Source organism: Heloderma suspectum, chromosome 1 (assembly GCF_057233095.1).
Source record: "Heloderma suspectum isolate Gila_16-S chromosome 1, 16-S_ref, whole genome shotgun sequence".
NCBI lineage: Eukaryota > Metazoa > Chordata > Lepidosauria > Squamata > Helodermatidae > Heloderma > Heloderma suspectum.
Window position 1 is genome coordinate 399,418,874 of NC_139458.1, and position 21,108 is coordinate 399,439,981.

General features: G+C 42.5%; 1 protein-coding gene across 1 annotated transcript in view; it reads left to right on the forward strand.

Annotated features, from left to right (window-relative positions):
* USH2A (usherin) overlaps positions 1 to 21,108 on the forward strand; it is an 809,138-nt gene that overhangs the window by 184,666 nt on the left and 603,364 nt on the right. The window contains exon 21 of the mRNA XM_084828794.1: positions 19,364 to 19,594. Within this exon, the coding sequence (XP_084684920.1) occupies positions 19,364 to 19,594 (231 nt within the window). The remainder of the gene's footprint in view (positions 1 to 19,363; positions 19,595 to 21,108) is intronic.

Genomic DNA, 21,108 nt, shown 5'->3' on the forward strand with positions numbered 1-21,108 from the left:
ACTGCTGCCAGTCAGTACCAACAATCGTGCTAGATGGATCCAGGGTCTGACTCAGTATAAGGCAGTTTCCTATGTTCCTACAAACAGAAAGTTTTAATAAAAATAGGAGGTTTTGGTTTGTTTTTCAAGTGGAGGGGAGAAAAACATTGCTATTTTATGCAGTCCTATGTATGCCTACTGGGAAGCCCCATAATGTTTAATGAGGCTTACCCTCAGGAAAGCATGCATAGGATTCCAGCACAAGTTACTTTTGCAGGGAGGTTTGCACCTTGATGTTTGGCATGTTTACTCAGAAATAAGTCCTGAGTTGTGAGCATGGTACTAATACGGTGACTACCCAATTCTGTCTAATGAATTGGCTACCTTTTCAGCTCAGCCCTATGCATGTTTTGTCATTTGTGTGTATGTGTGTGTGTGTGTGTGTGTGTGTGTGTGTGCGGGGGGGTTGCATGAACTCTAGCTACAGTATTGAGGGAAAGGGACTTAGTACATGCTCAGAGTTTCTCCATCACTTAGCCCTAGTTTTGAAAACAGAATCATTGGCTGAATCCTGGTGAAGTCTTGGCACAAATGAAGTTATGGGCAGGATGATACAATGAGAGCTTGTGCATAACAAGAAGGAGGTAGAGGAGAGTTACACAAAAGAAGACATCTGTTTTTATGAAGAGTTGCTGGAGGATGGTAGGATAAGGAGGGATGGTTGCATGGAGGGGAATAGAACTGGTAGGGGGAGAATGTAAGTGCTCAGAGGTGAAAGAAAAGCATTCTTCACATGGTCAGAGGCACTCCCTATTTAAAAACATAAGAAGAGCCATGCTGCATCAGACCAAGGTCCATCTAGTCCAGCATTCTGTTCACGCAGTGACCAACCAGATGTTCACATAGTGACCATGGAAAACCCACAAGGAGGACATGAGTGCAATAGCACCTTCCCACCCATGTTCTCCTGCTGCTAACATTGGTGAAATGTAAATAAATTCTAGTATTCTAAATTTGCATGCATGTATATCCTTCAGAAACTTTGCAGGTTTCTTGCCTGGGGGACACCTCTAATGACCTGTGCATTTTCATACGAAATTAACTCAAAACTATTGCGGAAGGGGTGAAAGGAAGGGAAAGCAAATCACTCCATCCCCCAAATTGGAGAACTCCCCTTCTACATGAACTGCTGCACTTATCGTTCTGAAACTTTCCTGGTTTCTTGTTGTTGTTGTTCAGTCGTTCAGTCATGTCTGACTCTTCGTGACCCCATGGACCATAAAACGCCAGGCCTTCCTGTCCTGCGCTCTCTCCCAGAGCGTGTTCAAGTTAGGGTTGGCGGAGAATTTCTCCCCGAAACTTCGGGGGGTCGAGCGCCAACGTGTTCGGCCCCCTGAACAAGTTTCGGGGAGAAATTCTCCGCACCCCCCCGCCCCCCCCCGGGACGGGACTTACCTTTGGCGAATGTCCCTCCCGGCGGCGGGTCCGGCTGGCGGTTCGTCGGGTCTTCGTCCGGGGCGGGGGCAGCAGCCGATCTTTCGACCGGCTGCCGCCGCCGCCATTCCAATCAAAGAAAACAAAACAAAAACGCCCCCGTGATAGGCTACGTGACGATTAACATAGCCTATCACGGCTAGATTTGCAAAGTCAGCCGTGATAGTCTACGTTAATCGTCACGTAGCCTATCACGGGTGACTTTAAAAAAAAAAAAGCACGTACAGATAATGGCGGCCCCCATAGGGATCCGCCATTCCCGTTCCTTATTTGGTCGCTGTAGTCTACGTAAATCTTTACGTAGACTACGGCGAAAATAAGGGCTACGCTATTTGCGTTGCCCTTATTTTTGCCGTAGTCTACGTAAAGATTTATGTAGACTACAGCGACCAAATAAGGAACACGAATGGCGGCTCCCTATGGGGGCCGCCATTTGCGTACGCGCTTTTTTTTTTTAATGTCACCCTTGATAGGCTACGTGATGATTAACGTAGCCTATCACGGCTGACTTTGCAGATCTAGCCGTGATAGGCTACGTTAATCATCACGTAGCCTATCACGGGGGCGTTTTTTTTTTTTAAAAAAAACTTTTTAGTTCGCGGCCGGGCGAGGCAAGGCACCTCCTCCCCGGCCTGAATTTCGGCCGGGCGAGGCGAGAAGCCTCCCCCCCGGCCTTAGCTTCGCGGGGGGAGCAGCGAAGCGCCTCCCCCCAACCGCGAAAAGCTTCGAGGACAGGTAAGTGACTTTCGTACATCCCTAGCTCAAGTTCATATTGATTGTATTGGTGATACTATCTAGCCATCTCATCCTCTGCCGTCCCCTTCTCCTTTTGCCTTCAGTCTTTCCTAGCATCAGGGTCTTTTCCAGAGAGTTTTCTCTTCGCATTAGGTGGCCAAAATATTTGAGCTTCAGCTTCAGTATCTGTCCTTCCAATGAGCAGTCAGGGTTGATTTCCTTTAGGACTGACTGATTCGACCTCCTTGCAGTCCAGGCGACTCGTAAGAGTCTTCTCCAGCACCACAGTTCGAAAGCATCAATTCTTCGGCGCTCAGCCTTCCTTATAGTCCAGCTCTCACAGCCATACATTACTACTGGGAAAACCATAGCTTTGATTAGACGGACCTTTGTGGGCAAGGTGATGTCTCTGCTTCTTACTATGCTGTCTAGGTGTGCCATAGCTTTCCTCCCAAGGAGCAAGCGTCTTTTAATTGCATGGCTACAGTCACCGTCTGCGGTGATCTTGGAGCCCAAGAAAGTAAAATCTGTCACTGCTTCCATTTCTTCCCCTTCTATATGCCAGGAAGTGATGGGGCCAGATGCCATGATCTTAGTTTTTTTAATGTTGAGTTTCAAACCAGCTTTTGCACTCTCCTCTTTTGCACTCTAATGTTGAGTTTCAAACCAGCTTTTGCAATATGCAGCCTTGTCGTACTCCTTTCCCAATTTTGAACCAATCGGTTGTTCCATGTCTGGTTCTTACTGTTGCTTCTTGACCCTCGTAGGGGTGAACGAAAGTCACTTACCTTTTCTCGCAGCTTTTTCGCGGTGGGGGGGAGTGCTTCACTGCTCCCCCCGTGAAGTTCAGGCCGGGGGGGGAGGCTTCCCGCCTCGCCCGGCCGAAATTCAGGCCGGGGGGGGAGGCTTCCCGCCTCGCCCGGCCGAAATTCAGGCCGGGGAGGAGGCTTCCCGCCTCGCCCGGCCGCGAACACGAAAGGAAAAAAAAAAAACGTCCCCTGATAGGCTACGTGACGATTCACGTAGCCTATCACGGCTAGATCTGGAAAGTCAGCCGTGACAGGCTACGTGAATCGTCACGTAGCCTATCACGGGTGACTTTAAAAAAAAAAAGCGCGTACGCGAATGGCGGCCCCCATAGGGAGCCGCCATTCGCGTTCCTTATTTAGTTGCTGTAGTCTACGTCAATGTTTACGTTGACTACGGCGAAAATAAGGGCAACGCAAATAGCGTTGCCCTTATTTTCGCCGTAGTCTATGTAAACATTGACGTAGACTACAGCGACCAAATAAGGAACGGGAATGGCGGCTCCCTATGGGGGCCGCCATTATCCGTACACACTTTTTTTTTTTTTTTTAAAGTCACCCGTGATAGGCTACGTGACGATTCACGTAGCCTATCACGGCTGACTTTGCAAATCTTGCCGTGATAGGCTACGTGAATCGTCACGTAGCCTATCAGGGGACGTTTTTTTTTTTTTTCTTTCATTGCAATGGCGGGGGCGGCAGCCGGTCGAAAGACCGGCTGCCGCTCCCGCCCCGGACGAACACCAGACGAACCGCCAGCCGGACCCGCCGCCGGGAGGGACATTCAGGGAAGGTAAGTCCCGTCCCGGGGGGGGGGCGGGGGGCGGGGGGGGCGGAGGATTTCTCCCCGAAACTTGTTCGGGGGGCCGAACACATTGGTGCTCAGCCCCCCGAAGTTTCGGGGAGAAATTCTCCGCCATCCCTAGACCCTCGTACAGGTTTCTCAGGAGACAGGTAAGGTGGTCTGGTACTCCCATCACTTTCAGAATTTGCCACAGTTTGTTGTGATCCACACAATCAAAGGCTTTAGCATAGTCAATGAAGCAGAAATAGACGTTTTTCTGGAATTCTCTTGCTGTCTCCATGATCCAGCGAATGTTGGCAATTTGATCTCTAGTTCCTCTGCCTCTTCGAAACGCAGCTTGTACTTCTGGTAGTTCTTACTTAGGGATAACTCTAGGCTGTCTGTAATTTTCAGAACAACGGTCTACAAGGAATATAGGGAGATACGTATGTCCTCTTTTGGAGACCTCAAAATGTCAAGGCCGCCCTTGCACAAAACCCTTGTGGCTATCATTCTGAAATTTGGCAGACATGATCTCCTCTGATGGGGCAATGATTCCTGAAATTGTTATCCAATTCTTCCAAGTAATAAAAATGTTATTGGCAGTTCCCTTTAAAAGAAAATCAAACTATAAACCCTGCACCTATTTTTCTGACATTGGGCAGGTATAATCCCCTTCTAGGGGGCTACTATGCCTGAAATTATCATCCAGTTCTGACCAAAAGAAAAAAGTTAGTTTTTTTTCTAATTTCCCATGGTAGTCATCAGGAAGCGAAGCATAAAGACTCATTTTTCCAAACGTTGACTCAGGTTTGGTGCTGTGCCGAATTGGTCTGAGTACAAACTGGCCTGGGGAGAAGCAGGATATTTTCCAAAATGCAGAATTGGGGTCTGAGTTGAAGTGGGGGGTCAGTGCACACTTCTTATGTATGTAATCTATACATACATGTAGGGATGTATGAAAGTCACCTTTTTGAAGGGTGACATTCGCGGTGGGGGGAAGGCGCTCTGTCCCTCCCCCCAAAATTCTCCCTGGCCAGCTCTACTCTGCAGCGACTCCACGGAGCCGCCGGCTGCAGCCGCCCACAGCCGGACATCCGGCCGCTGGGCTGCACAGGGACGCAAATGGCGGCCACCATAGCCACCTCCATTTGCATCCCTGTATTTTGCCATGATAGGCTATGTATATATTTACGTAGCCTATCACGGCAAAAAAAAAAGAAAAGAGAACGCAAATGGCGGCGGCTATGGTGGCCACCATTTGCATTCCCTTTTTTTGCTGTGATAGGCTACGTAAATATTTACGTAGCCTATTACGGCAAAAGACAGGGCGCAAATGGCGGCCACTATGCCATTTGCGCCCCCTTTTTTTTTTGCCGTGATAGGCTACGTAAATATTTACGTAGCCTATTGCAGCAAAAAAAGGGAACACAAATGGTGGTGGCTATGGCAGCCGCCATTTGTGTTCCCTTTTTTTTGCCGTGATAGGCTACATAAAAATTTACGTAGCCTATCACGTCCTCCGCAGGGACGCAAATGGCGTCCCTGCGTTAGCCGTGATAGGCTATGTAATTATTTATGTAGCCTATCACGGCTATAATGAAGAAGCGAATGGCGGCTGCAGATGTGGCCGCCATTTGCAAAGCACCACGAATGGCACCAGGTAAGTCTCCTGTTTCGCCCGCCTTTCATGGGGTGGGGGGCGGGGTGCTTCATTCCGCCACAGATTTCGGGGGGCTGAATGCACTGGCATTCGGCCTCACCGAGATCCGTAGCAGAATTCTCTGATGTCCCTACATACATGCAAGCACACCACATGCACACACACTCCCCCTCTACATATATATATATATATATATATATATATATATATATATATATATTAGAGGTACGCTTAGACTCGGATACACATATATGCAAATTTGTGTTATGGGCCTGTGCCCCCAGATCTTTTAAGAACCTAGCAATGCCCCTGTTGTGTGTCAAATTTTATTGTGATGCACAAGAAAAATACAATTGACAATTTATTTTTAAAATGGTTTAAAAGACTGCCTTGATTACCAATTTGCTTCTTGATGCTTATCAGCAGGAATGAACAAGAGCATGATCAGAAATGCATTTTTGATCAACATTGTGGGAGAATGGGAAGGAAGCCAGTGGTAAAGTTTTGCTAGGCACAAGAGAGAGATCTGCTCTGATCCTACTACACATGTTGCCTTTCTTTGGTCATCTGGAATAATTATTATTATTGTTATTGTTATTTATTTCATTTCTATACTGCCCCATAGCCGAAGCTCTCTGGGCGGTTTACAGCAATTCATAGAAATACATCAAACATACAAAATACAACATAATAAAAACAGTCTGAAATTTTTAACACAGAAAAATTTAAACAATATAAACAGCTAAAAGCAACTAAACAATATATTCCCTAATAGACCTGTTCAAAAACAGCAGACATAGATGACCCATCCTATGCCATTAAATGCCTGGGAGTAGAGGGTGGTCTTTACCTGGTGCCAAAAAGATGACAGTGTCAGTGCAGGGCAGGCCTCAGTGGGGAGCTCGTTCCCATAGTCGGGGGGCCACCTTCTGAGCCTCCCTTGGAGGTGGCACTCATAGAGAGGCCCCAGATGTTGACTGTAGTGTCCAGGTATGCTCAGGCTGGGGAGAGGTGAACAAAAGCAAGGCAAAGATACTATCAACAAGGCCCCAAACACTTCCTTATTAATGCACGTTTACAACAGCTATGGGGAGATCTACCCTTTCCCCCCCCTGGAAGGGGGAGGCTGGGGGTCAAGGGAGTCACAAACTAGCACCCTACACCTTCCTCTGAAATTGAGTATTGCCAAGAGACCTTTAGAGAAACAGGCTTTGGAGTTTTTCTTGAAGCAAGAATTTCAGCAGAACCCTTAGCTCTGGATTCATCGCATGCCTTGTAAAGAGTTAAAGGATCTCCACCTACCTACAGCATACTTGACTGGATACACTACTTGTATAGTCATCTAGTATTATGCATGTGTGTTTGCAATATTTACTTAAACTTTCCTTTCTGATCTAATTTTTTTTAATTAGGTATTCATCCACTTTTACATTGGAAATATTAGAAGAAAATACACTTCCATACTTCCTGACATGGTATTTAAAGTAAACACATAAAAAGGAGCAGATGAGAGCCATGAAAACCTGAGTAATTATTTTCTATGGGGAATCATCAGATATCACTGTTAGAATCTGGGACTGATGCTCACGCAAATACTCCTACCGTCTTTGCTGCCAATGGTGAACAGCTGGTGGCTGAGGGAAGATAACCATTTGGTTATTGTCTCTTGCTCATGTGTCAAAGCAAAAGTGAATATTTAGACATTCAGGGGGCATGACAGGCCCATCTGTGTAGGTGTTGCCGTGCAAAACCTGCACAAACAGAAGGATTGTCAGGACCAAGCTGGCATCAGGAGAGCTGCTCGTGCAATGTGTAAGCAGTCCTCTTTACACTGGCATAAAGATTTGTTTCGTAGGATCAGAATATTCACATATTTCTGCATATAACATTTTGAGTGTAAATGAGAGAACGGTTGGATTTATACATGGTCCATCCAATTTGGTGTCCAGAATATGCTAACCTGAAACTTGAATTTCCAAGCAAATGCCCAATTCCCATTGATGACTAACAATATGTTTATCCATCACTTATGTGTCAGATATTGAATTTGAAGAAGAAAAGGTTTTCACTGGCTTTGCGGCTGTCAGTGAAGCTTTGCACTCATAGCTGATCAAAGACTAATTTTAAAACTTTTTAAATTCATTACTTTTTAAAGGGAGGAATTTCATAGAATCATAGAATCATAGAATAGTAGGGTTGGAAGGGGCCTACAAGGCCATTGAGTCCAACCCCCTGCTCAATGCAGGAATCCAAGTCAGAGCATCCCTGACAGATGGCTGTCCAGCCTTGTCTTGAAGGCCTCCAGTGTGGGAGAGCCCACCACCTCCCTAGGTAATTGGTTCCATTGTCATATTGCTCTAACAGTCAGGAAGTTTTTCCTGATGTTCAGCCGGAACATTTACATGTGCATTGCATGTTTTTGGAGGATGGGAATAATTTTCAGAACTGGTCCTATAACAGTGCAATCCTATGCATGTCTACTCAGAAGTAAGTCTCATTGAATTCAGGTTTACATAAGATTGCAGCCAAAGATGTACAATGGCCTTTATATAATAAACCTCCTTTACACGAACCTGAGTTGTACAATGGAACTGATCAGTCCTGCCGGTACAGCCATAAAACACTGTTTCTCTCCATTTTTAATGTATCGAGTGTTTGGTTGTGTCCCAGGTCTCAGATGAGAGACATTTTACTGAAAATTCTGTGATCTTGATCCAGCTAAAGTTGGTCATGACTATATCCCATTAAAACTAATGGAAGAAGTTAGATGTGTGGCTAAAGTCTCCTTCCTTTCAATCAGACTTCACCAGGACTAACTTCATATGGATCAGGGCCAATATTTATTTTTTAAAAAACAGTCTGGAACTGAAGTCCACTTTATGCACAACAGTACTTAGGTCCCCCCGCCTAATTTTTTGATAACATTTCAGAAAGGAAAAAATATAGCTAGGGAAATCCTAATCTTATAGTAATTGCTTGTGTTCTTCATTTATATAGCTTACAAAGTTCTTTACAAAGTGTTGTATCCAATTGGTGTCCCTCCACTGATGGATGTTTTTTTTGATCCAGCAAGTACTGTCAGTGGAATGTAGAAGGAGGCCATTTTCAAGAATTCCCCCTTCCCTCTGCATCTCCATGCCTACCCACCTCCCAATCTGCTCTGGAGGGTTGTGTAACGTATCTTTTCTAAGCCCGTTTTGGAATGTAATCTTATTAAAATAGTACCTATTGTCAGGTACATATTTATTTATGATGTATAAGGTCTCTCTTTTTTGCACTAGCGTTAACAAAATTTAAAAAACAAGCAGCAGAAGTTCATTAAACAGTACATGCCTAGGGAAAGAAAAAAGTCAGCCTGGCAAGGCAAATCCAGAGTCAGGGCAGGTCCTTTTCCCTGATCACCACCCATCTCATAAAAGATGAATAGGTCCATACAGCAGCAGGCAGTCCTTGAGGTGAACTGCATTCCTCCTTCCTTCCTTCCTTCCTTCCCTCCCTCCCTCCCTCCCTCTGTCTGACCTTTACAGGGAACACATAGCACTGAGTGAATGGCAACACCTCTGCCACAACCTCATTGTGGGGCTTGTATGTGTGTGTGCCTCATATAAGCAATTAAATGGATCATCCATTTGATGATCCATCAGCCACAAATCAATGGCTATTAGTCGTGATGGAACTTCCAAATGCAGACGCAGTATGCCACTGGATACCAGATTCTGGCAAGAATGGAGGGAAAAGGCCATATTGCCCTGCCTGTGGGCTTCCTAGAAGCACCTGGTTGGCCACTCTGGAAAGTAGCATTCTGGACCAGATATTTAGTCTGATCCAGCAGAGCTCTTCTTATTTTGGGGGGATGGAGGAGAAATTTGTTCAGTTGGTATTTTAATGTGAACTTACCTAATTTTACACTTTCAAACCACTTTCAAACCACTTTCTTGGGAAATATCTTTCGAAATCCGCACTTCTCCAAAATTTGCAATGGAGTTCGCCGATCAAAAAAAGTGTACAAGAAAGTATATGTTAGGGAGATAATGTTAAAAATTCATTATATTAGGCAGATTAATTTCCAAAAGTGTATATATTTGGCAAAAGGCATATAGAAATGCATGTATTAGGAGAAATATTCAGAAAAATACTTAGGAATTTTCATGTGAACTTCTGAAAAATATTCTCAAAGTTCAGGACAAATTTAATTTAAGATTAGAAAAATAAGAAGCTCAAATTGACAGATCTGTCCATTCCTCTAATATGTTCCTAAATGTATGCTTCAGATAAAGTCATCCTGCTGCTCCCCATGGCCACATATACAGCTTCCCAGTTTTTATGCTGTTTTTTTTTTTTTCTCTTTTGACAATCTTATTTATCTCGTGAATAATCAACTTGCTTCCATTTTGAATGAAATAAAATTTTAAAAAACAACCCCCATACCTTCCAGAAGTAAACACTGGATTTGATTTCTGGTTTTTATTCATGTTTTTCAGTCCCCAGTTTTACTTTTATTTTATTTATTTATTAAATTTATTAATCGCCCATCTGACTGGTCACCCAGCTACTCTGGGCGATGTACAACTCACCATAAAACAATTTAAAACAATAAAATTTTACCGTAAAAATTTTTTTAAAATACCCTAACCCACCCCAAATGCCTGCCTGTATTCATATTACTGTATTACTGTATTCATTTAACTTTTAAGAAGAAACTTAAAATGTCTGAATCTCCAATAGTTTGGAAAGGTACATGCCACTGATAAAAGCCATATGTTTTACCTGTCATATAATGGTTTTTAAGCACAATACTCTGTCACAGTCTTAAAAACCACCCATATCCAATTAACTGGAAATTAGTGGCGCATTAGATTTTCCTTTCTCTATTAAAAGTAAAATACTCAGGCTGTTTGCCTCTGGTTTGAAAATACACATTGCTTTGCATGCAAGTACATAAAAGTCTGTCATTGTGAATGGGACCCAAAGTGATTAAACAAGCACTCTTAATATGTTAATTTATAATTTTAATTACAGCAATCTTGTATATATAGTCATTAGTGAATACTAATATAAATATTTTTCTGCCTTTTTATTCATAATGCATAAACCAATCATCCCCTTCTTTCTTGGCTGTTGCCTGTTTTTGTTTCATAATACAATCTTTGTTCTTAGTTATGAATGCATTTTGTTCATTCCTGTCTTGAATAATCCCTCATTAAGCCAGTCACTTTCTGCTCCATGCTAAAAGGGGAAATTATCATGCAAATGTGGCATTCCATATTGTGTGTGTATACATGCATCCATTCATACATATATACAGAGACATATGGAATGCCACGTTTGCTACTCACTGTGTGTGTATGTCACACACACACACAGAGAGAACACCAAATACTCTTGCTTGCTGCTTGTGGTCCTTCAGTTAGTCTCCCTTCTTTGAATTTAATTTGATTTGTTGTTAAACTACTGACTTGATGTATGGACTCATGAATTTGAGACTGCTGCCAAGAACTAGGTGGGGGTGGGTGGGTAGAGAAAAGAATCAAAGCCTCCTTAGGAAGCTACAGAGGCAAAGCTAAAATGAATCTGCTTCACCTTTGACTGAAACCCTTGAATAGCACTGGAATCCTGTGATGATTTTGCTTGGTTAATCATTCAATTATTTATTTCAAGAAAATAGGCACTCTGCTACAATTAGAGACATGAACCATACTCTGAGAGATTTGGAAATGTCAGATGAATTAAATAACTCCCGAGATAAACAGTATCTGCTCAGTATCTTCTCTTGCCAAGTCCTCTCCAGCTCTTTGTGCACCACTGTAAGAGCCAAAACTTATTTGTTTGTTCTCCCCAAAGGACATATTTCACTCTTCGGGAAATTGCACAAATTATGCTGTTGCCAGTATGTCAAATTTGCATGGTCTTTAGGCTGAGTTTAAGTTGTATTTCTCTTGATTAAAAGCTCTTGGTTCAAAGCAATACTTTTTAATTGCCTAATGATATAAGTCAGTTCTTAGGAAAGAGCCATGCATTTAGGAGTTCATTTGCAATATAACTGAAAAATTCATTGCATGGCAGTAAAACAATTTACTGTTAATTACAAGGAGAAGAATTTGCTGTACCATGCTCACAGATTGCCATGAATCATGCAGCACTCCTAGAGATTTATAACAGATGTGTAAGTGGGATGAATTAGCAGGGTTTAATAACAGAGACACAAATCATGCAGACTTCAAGGAGCTTTAATTGATATACTAGAATGTGACGGGCATGAATCACTCAGCCATTCAACAGCACTGTAACATATGGTCAGCTCAATATGCTGCATCTTAAATCGGTTGGTGAGTCGTTGGTTGTCCCATATGGTGGAAGCAATATATTTTTCAGATTTTTTTTTTAAAAAAACCCATTACATTGATTTTTTTAAAGAAATATGATTCTGTATACTCATAATAAAGTGAACTCTTAAAGCTTGTTATGTTTATTTGAGGCATATTTTATGTACAGATTCTGAACACAGATTTTCTGAAAGGTATGAAAGAGCTGATTCAAGACTTACTGTTTTAGGTTGGAAATGAGTAGCTTTAATCTTACTGTGTATAGATATGCCAGCAGGGTAACCAGTACAGCTGCATTCCCAAAGATGGTGCCTATACCAATAAATATTGCAAGGCAGCATGCCAAGCTGGTGCTCTCCTACTACTCCCCGGTTGCCCACCAGACCTTTATGTGTACTCATCCCTTCCCTCTCTCCTATAGGACAAAATTAGTATCATGACGGAAATGATCAGAGAGAAGTGGCTTGTGAGGAATGGGAACATACAGTGGCAGGAACCTCCTGTAACACCTGGATATTTGAAACATAGGCACTGTTACCAGATACTGGACTTTTAGTTTTCCAGTGTTTTAGCTTTATATGAAACTAATGACTACTACTTGTGGAACCACTTTGTTGCTGTTTATTGGTTCTTTGCTGTTTTATCTTTATTTAGTTTGTTGTTACTTTGTTGTCGTTTTTTTAACCCTCTTGATTATCGTACGCCACTCTGGAAGGTTAGGATATTGCCTCTTAAATAAATAAATAGGCAACCCTGTTGTTGTTGTTGTTGTTGCACTTATGCCATTGGGACCCATCAGATACTATGCTGGACTTAAGATCAAATTTTCATAGGTAGCTGCTGCTCAGACATTTCCTTGTCTCAAGGTCCATACCCGTTCTGTACAATGGGAATGCTACCTCAGTAGGTTCTTATGAAACTGAATGGCAAAATGGATGACTTTGCATTGCCAAATGGTTAATAATGATGATGATGATGATGATGATGATGATAATAATAATAATAATCCTGGGACCTTATGTGCTAACATCTCATAACAATAATCAAAATGCTGGAGTGAGGGAGGGAGTAGCTTCCAATTCAAGTCAATGAACACAAGTGTCCAATTACATATTTGCTTACAAATTGACATTGTGCACTGGACAGGAGTGCTGTTGTTTTTTAAAGAGCATTCCTACAAGTACTTATTCAAAATGTTAGGGTTCTAATTAAGTTGCCAAAGTATAAATAAAACTATACTCTCATGACAGTTACCTGTTCCAAGTGCTGTTAGAAAGAGTTGCTGTTTAGGGGTTTAGTAGAAGGGAAAACATTGAGGAACATATTGCAGGCTAAAGCCAAGAGGACCAAGCATTAAACATACCACTTAAATTCATTGAGAGGTTCCTTCTAATACAAAAGCATGAAAGAGAAGTAGATCAGTAAAGGTTTTGTAGCTGTGATGCAAATGCATTTTTATTAGCCTTAGTACCTGACAGGCTGTAGGAAAGCTTCAGCAGCTGCATTAGTAAACCTGACAGATTTGCGAAAAGAATACACTATCCTTAGAAGCATGGCTGCCAGAATTTAATGTCAACAATTAAAATTTATTTTGATCCTCACCTAGTGTTTATTACTGTTTGTATACACAACAGACCTTACTAATACAGAGATGCACTATTAGATGGAATTACCATCTGTTCGCAGTGAAATGCTGGCATCTGTCTTAGCTTCTAAAACTAAAATGATATCGTTTCAAACAAAACAAAGTTAACTGCTCTTTACTTACCAACAATTATATTTTTCTTTCATGTATGCAGATGTCCACGCACAGATACAGACACATGCACGCACACACACAGGGAAGGCTTTTTATAGTGACCTATGTAGCAACATCTATATGCGATATCTAACACAAAATTGCATAGACCATATGTTTTATTGGTTCTTTTGGTGCCCTCTGTTACACAACAGAAAACAGGAGTCATAGGTGTTTAAAATAATGTTTTAGATTTAAAATATATGAGCTATACATTATCTAAGAAGAAATTTTAAAAACCTACATAATTAAAATATGCAAAACAGCTCAGTCTGCTAAATACAGTACGCTTTGACATGTATTTTAAGAGACTAGGGCAAAATCTAAATAGGTAGAATTATAGTCTGTAATCCTTTGACAAAGCTGCTACAGGTACTATAGTGATCCCTTTAGGAAATGTATACTGTGGCTTTTAGCCTCTAGTATTGTACAATACAGTGAAGTGATATGGTGGTCTGTAATGTAAATGTATTATCTGAAGTTTTACAGTCTGAATTGTTGATGTACCCATTTCAGCAGAGACTCTTCACTGCATATGTCAACGCACACAAGTATTCTGAATCACCAAGGACATGGTAGTTATAATACTAATGTTATACCAAAGTCGTTGCTTTCTGAAAGGTTGAGTTTCTATTCCATATATCACAAAATAATAAATTGTGTCATGCTAGTGTTTAATGCGTGTACACAGTGCATTAACTGTAACTGTAGTACATTTATTTGTGCTAGAGTAGACTTGAAAATGATTAAAAAATCAATACTTTCCTGTCAGAGAAGCAAGTGTTACAATGCATTTAAGTAGTTAATTGCACAAGCCCTATAAAAGCTTCAAATTTAGGTAGCAAAGATGCTATAATTACAGTGCAGGCAACTCCCATTTATTAAGGGAGAATTTCTAAGGGAGATATGATTGTTGTTATCAGGAAGGGTTGGCTATGTGTATTCATTTTTTAAAAATAATGAATTTGAGTAATTCTGTTTTAGCAATTCAAAGCTGAACCAGAGGACTCAACCTCAGCACTCACGTTTAAAATGCTGACATAGACTGATTTGCTCCAGAGGTGAAGTTCCAATTGTAAAGCCATGTTTTCTTTTGATACCTGTGCATTAATACCACATTTCATTAGTGCTCTGCGCTACTTATGCAGGGAAGGCTTGTGACCTCACACGGCACTACTTCAATTTCGACACAGTAAATTTCAAACATAGCAGTATGATACTAATTAGATTGTGAAGTCATAAATGATGTCCAAGCAAGAATTTACAATGCAGAGCACAGTTGGTGGGTTTTTGTCTCCCACCATTCCCTCTGCCAAAAGTAATATTTTATCATGTTGTAGGAAAAGTAATAGCAACATACTACAGGTTAATGTGAGAAAGTGAAAGAAATGCTAATGGTCTTGTATGCAAGAATGTTTAAGGCTATGTTATTAATTTATTATAAATAAAGATCTTTGCAATGAACTCTTAGCACAACACTCAGAAGGAATTTCCAAGATGCATATGTTAGTTAATACTATTTTCCAAATGAATGTTGTGCCCTATAATCACAGAAAAACCTGTCTTTGATATATGTGGCATACTTTAGGCCTTCCCTAATGCAAAACATAGTCACATGATAGATTTACAAAGTAATGTTTTCTTGGGGTATGCAGTGGATAAAAGTATGTTATGGCTACAAGGAATCTTGAAGAAATAGCTGTACTGAAGTTAACCTCATAGTGTAGCACTCACCAGCTTGTTAGCACAGCAAGATACAAACAGTTGCATGTTCTTAATAACGCTTGAAATATAATTTCATAAACAATGTAAGTGGCCAAGGAGCTGATATATACTTTGTATACTTCATTGTGTTTAGTTAGTATAGATTTGTTCACCCTAAGGGGGAAGAACAAGGTTTTTCCTACTTATCAAGCTTATCTCTGCAATTTAAAGGCAGCCGCCGGTGTGATCACATCACTCTGGTGCTGAAGGAGTTGCACTGGTTACCAGTTGTTTTCCGGGCCAAATTCAAGGTGTTGGTTTTGACCTTTAAAAACCTATATGGTTCCTATCTTAAGGAGCACCTCCAGTAACACCAGACAGGCTGCTTAACAAGATCAGTCTCGGATGGCCTTCTCTCTGTCCCATCAGCCAAGACAGCTAGGCTGGTGAGGACGAGGGAGAGGGCCTTCTCTGTGGTGGCCCCCACTCTGTGGAACTCCCTCCCTAGGGAACTCTGCCATGCCCCCTCTTTAATGAGCTTCCGCCATGCATTAAAAACATGGTTGTTCAGGCAGGCATTTGGGGTGGGTTAGGGTATTTTTAGAAATATGATGTTTTAAAGTAGAATTTTATTGTTTTAAAATTGTATTGCTGTACATTGCCCAGAGTGGCTGGGTGACCGGCCAGATGGGCGATTAAGAAATTCAATAAATAACTAAATTTAAAGGACTGGTAATAAAACACCCATCAATACACGATGTATAGATATGGTAAACATCTCTGAGAAACAGCCATGGATGGGGCATGTTCCTTCCCTACATAGCTGCAGTGCCCTCCACTGAGATATGTCCATAAGGCTCAACAGAGCTTTGTTTCTTTGTTCCCCCATAGTGTCTTCTCATTATCATGTTCACAGGTAATGTAATGGGCTATTATAGGGAGCAGAAGACCACCAGTACATGCCTGCCATTTCCCTATCCAGCCTTGCCCTTCCTCTCAGTCAGGTTATAAAGGCATGCATGCTGAGACAGAGTAGCAAATGCTATGCGTTGATAGCACGCCTTTGGTATGAACAACTTCGCATGTATACTTGGTCATTTATGGTGCTTATCTCTCAAATTCATGTTGTATGAATCAGCTCAATATTTTTTTTTGGCCTCACTTCAAATTCAAATTCAATTCAAGATAGGTTTATTGTGATTTCACAAGTTGGCAATGAGCCATACAAAAATTCCTCAAGTCGAAGAGAACCTGTATTTCTCATTCCTGATATTAAGAGCATGAGAAGAGCCCTGCTGGACCAGACCAAGGGTCCATCTAGCCCAGCATTCTGTTCACACAGTGGCCAACCAGCTGCCAACAGGAAGCCCACAACCAGGACATGAGTGCACAAGCACCCTCCCACCCACGTTCCCCAGCAACTGGAGTCCATGGGCATACTGGAGGTGGTGGCATGTAGCTATCAGGACTAGTAGCCATTGATAGCTTTATCCTCCATGAATTTGTCCAATCCACTTGATTATACTATGATAATTATTGCATATTCTTCTTGATGAGAATGCTGAATTAGTCTATTATTTTTATGATGCTAAAGTAAAATTACTTTCAGTTGGCAATTAAGGTAGAAAAGCCAGCAGCACTGACCAGTCAAGTAAGGCTTTGGAGGACTCCAATGCCTTACTTGATGTCTTACTCCAATGCCTTAATTTGCTATCTGGATTCATTCGCAATTTTTTTTCTTTAAAGTATTATCTGTATTGATATGTCTACAGTAGCATAGAGTTCAAAGGCCATTTGCGATCACTGTTGGAGCTGTAACTGGTACAACTTCACTGGCTGCCAGTCTATTTCTGGGAACAATTCAAACTGGTGGTTCTAACCTATAAAATCCTACATAACTTTAGCCTGGGCTATTTGCAGGACTGCGTTCTCTCTTATGAACCTGCCCAGGTTTTAAGATCCTTGGGTGAGACCTTTCTTTCTGTCCTGCCACCACTGGAAATACATTTGGCAGGAATGTGAGAGAGGGCTTTTTTGATGGCTGTTCCCAGACTCTAGAACTCCCTGCCAAAGGAGGCAAGGCTAGCTTCACCGTTATTGTCCTTCTTGTTGTTGTTGTTCAGTCCTTCAGTCGTGTCCGACTAGGAGTGCACGAAAGCCACTTACCTGGTCTTGCAGCTTGCTTCGCAGTGGGGGGGAGGCACTTCGCTGCTCCCCCCGAAGTTCAGGCCAGGGGGGGAGGCTTCCCGCCTCACCCAACCGAAATTCAGGCCGGGGGGGAGGCTTCCCGCCTCGCCCGGCCGAAATTCAGGCCGGGGAGGAGGCGCCTCGCCTCACCCGGCCGCGAAATAAAAAGTTAAAAAAAAACACGCCCCTGTGATAGGCTACGTGACGATTAACGTAGCCTATCACGGCTAGATCCGCAAAGTCAGCCGTGATAGGCTACGTTAATCGTCACGTAGCCTATCACGGGTGACTTAAAAAAAAAAAAAAGCGTACGCAAATGGCAGCCCCCATAGGGAGCCGCCATTCGCGTTCCTTATTTGGTCGCTGTAGTCTACGTAAATCTTTACGTAGACTACGGCGAAAATAAGGGCAACGCAAATAGCGTTGCCCTTATTTTCGCCGTAGTCTATGTAATCTTTACGTAGACTACAGCGACCAAATAAGGAACGTGAATGGCGGCTCCCTATGGGGACCGCCATTAGCCATACGTGCTTTTTTTTTTTTTAAGTCATCCGTGATAGGCTACGTGACAATTTACGTAGCCTATCACGGCTGACTTTGCAAATCTAGCCATGATAGACTACGTTAATCGTCACGTAGCCTATCACAGGGGCGTTTTTTTTTTTTACTTTTATTGGAATGGCAGCGGCGGCAGCCGGTTGAAAGACCGGCTGCCGCCCCCGCCCCTGACGAAGACCTGACGAACCGCCACCGGGACCCGCCGCCGGGAGGGACATTCGGGAAAGGTAAGTCCCGTCCCAGGGGGGGTGCGGGGTGCGGGGGGGGTGCGGAGAATTTCTCCCCGAAACTACTTCGGGGGGCCAAACACGTTGGCACTCGGCCCCCCAAAGTTTCGGGGAGAAATTCTCCCCCATCCCTATGTCCGACTCTTCGTGACCCCATGGACCATAGCACGCCGGGCCTTCCTGTCCTGCGCTCTCTCCCGGAGTGTGCTCAAGTTCATATTCATTGCATCGGTGATGCTATCTAGCCATCTCATCCTCTGCCATCCCCTTCTCCTTTTGCCTTCAATCTTTCCCAGCATCAAGATCTTTTCCAGTGAGTTTTCTCTTCACATTAGGTGGCCAAAATATTGGAGCTTCAGCTTCAGTATCTGGCCTTCCAATGAGCAGTCAGGGTTGATTTCCTTTAGGATTGACTGATTTGACCTCCTTGCAGTCCAGGGGACTCGTAAGAGTCTTCTCCAGCACCACAGTTTGAAAGCATCGATTCTTCAGCGCTCAGCCTTCCTTATAGTCCAGCTCTCACAGCCATACGTTGCTACTGGGAAAACCATAGCTTTGATTATATGAACCTTTGTCAGCAAGTTGATGTCTCTACTTCTTACTATGCTGTCTAGGTTTGCCATAGCTTTCCTCCCAAGGAGCAAGCATCTTTTAATTTCATGGCTACAGTCACCGTCTGCGGTGATCTTGGAGCCCTAGAAAATAAAATCTGTCACTGCTTCCATTTCTTCCCCTTCTATATGCCAGGAAGTGATGGGGCCAGATGCCATGATTTTAGTTTTTTTAATGTTGAGTTTCAAACCAGCTTTTGCACTCTACACTTTCACCCTCAAGAAGAGGCTCTTTAGATCCTCTTCACTTTCTGCCATTAGGGTGGTATCGTCTGCGTATCTGAGGTTGTTTATTGTCCTTCTGCCAGCAGGCAAAGACATTTTTTTTCAGGCAGACTTTTAGCTGTATAAATTAAAGGCGGGGTATAAATAAATAAATGAATGAATACATAAAAAACTACACATCTTTCCTCAAGGATGATATATTATACACATAAAACTCTCAAGTTTATTCAGTAAACCATTTTTTCTTTCTTTTTCTTCTTCATTAATAGCACCAGGACAGCTAATTGCCCCTTACACTGAAGGCGTAAACAGCACAGTAATAAAAATAAGTTGGAATGAACCTAAAAAACTTAATGGGCCTCCTCCAATCTATCAGCTGGAGAGAATGGATGCATCTTTAGCAACATCAAATGTAACTGTAATAAAAGGAATCCGTTTCCCAGGAAATGGGTACTATAAATTTCCAAGTTCTACTCTGCCAGCAAACACCTATTTTACAGGTAAGGAGACTGGGGTGATAATGTTTACCTAAAACCTTTTGTTTAGAGTATAATATGATATTTAGGATACTTGTGGAAATGACCTTTTCCCTGGAACTGGCATCATTTCGCTAGCTGTTTACAATACTTCCATAAGAATATAAGAAGAGCCATGCCGGATCAGACTGATCACCTATCTAGTCCAGCATTCTGTTTCAGTGGCCAGCCAGATGCCCATGCAAAGCCTACAAGCAGGACATGAGTGCAGGACCACCCGCCTGTTTGTATTTGCTCATAATTGGTATTCAGAGACATGCTGCCTCTGATACTGGCAGTAGTATATAGATGACATTATATCATTGCTTGCAGACCAGAAGGTCAGCAGGACAGCAGTTAGAGACCCGAGTGCTGCATGACAGAGTGAGCTCCCGTCTTCAGTCCCAGCTTCTGCCAGCCTAGCAGTTTGAAAGCAAGAAATTGCAAGTAGATAAATAGGCGCTGCTTCGGCGGGAAAGGTAACAGTGTTCCGTGCACATCGGTGTTCAGTCATGCCGGCCACATGACCACGGAAGCGTCTTCGGACAGCGCTGGCTCTTCGGCTTAGAAATGGAGATGAGCACCACACCCTAGAGTCGACTGGTTGGGGACACCTTTACCTTTACCTTTTTATCCCATTGTATTTCAGTTTTTTTTCTGATTAATCCTCCCAGGTTTTATTTAGATCTAATTTGTGGCTATTTTTGTGATAAAATGCAATTGTAGCACTGCCTGTACAATGTAGATGGGCAGGTGATATTAAGGCTTTTTAGGGCTCCTGTGCCCTTTAAGCAAACATGTCTCTCTCTTTTTGGCAAGTGCACCTCATTGCTTTGCTCCAACTTGCATTGGAGCTCTCCAGATTGCTCCATTGCTAGTTTCTCTTCTCACTGGTGGGGGAAGGGGCTTCCCTTTAATTACTGATTTCCCTTCACTTTTCTTCTTCTTTAAAATGGCAATATACCACTGTAAATAGTGAAACAGTACTGTTTTTAAAAGGAAGGGAAAATGTGAGGAAACCAGTACTTTAAGTCTCCCTTTCCACTCTAGTGGGAAGTGAAACTGACATTGGATTGGGACAATTTAGAGACCCTATTCAAGGAGCTAAACAGAGTCTATTAATCAGGAATCACTGATTAATCAATAGGAAATAATAAATAGGGTCTGAACCTGCAAACAGAAGGCTTTCCATGTGAATTAGAAGGACCTTTTCTGAATGGAACTTGTGAGTACACATTATATTTTGGCCATGGGGAAGGCCATTGTTGAATAATATAGTGGTACAAGTGGTACCTTCAACAAAATGTTGCTGTGCATCTTCGTCCCCTAACAGGTCTGTTCCAACCAGCCAGCCATGCCCTCCTCTAAGACAGTATAAGCTGTAAGCGGCTCAAGCAGACCAATTCACTCCCACCCTTCAGATATTTCCATTTCTATCTTCCAACTGATATTTAGTATTCCCTGGCTCATGGAGGCCACTGAGCATGTTCAGTTTTTAT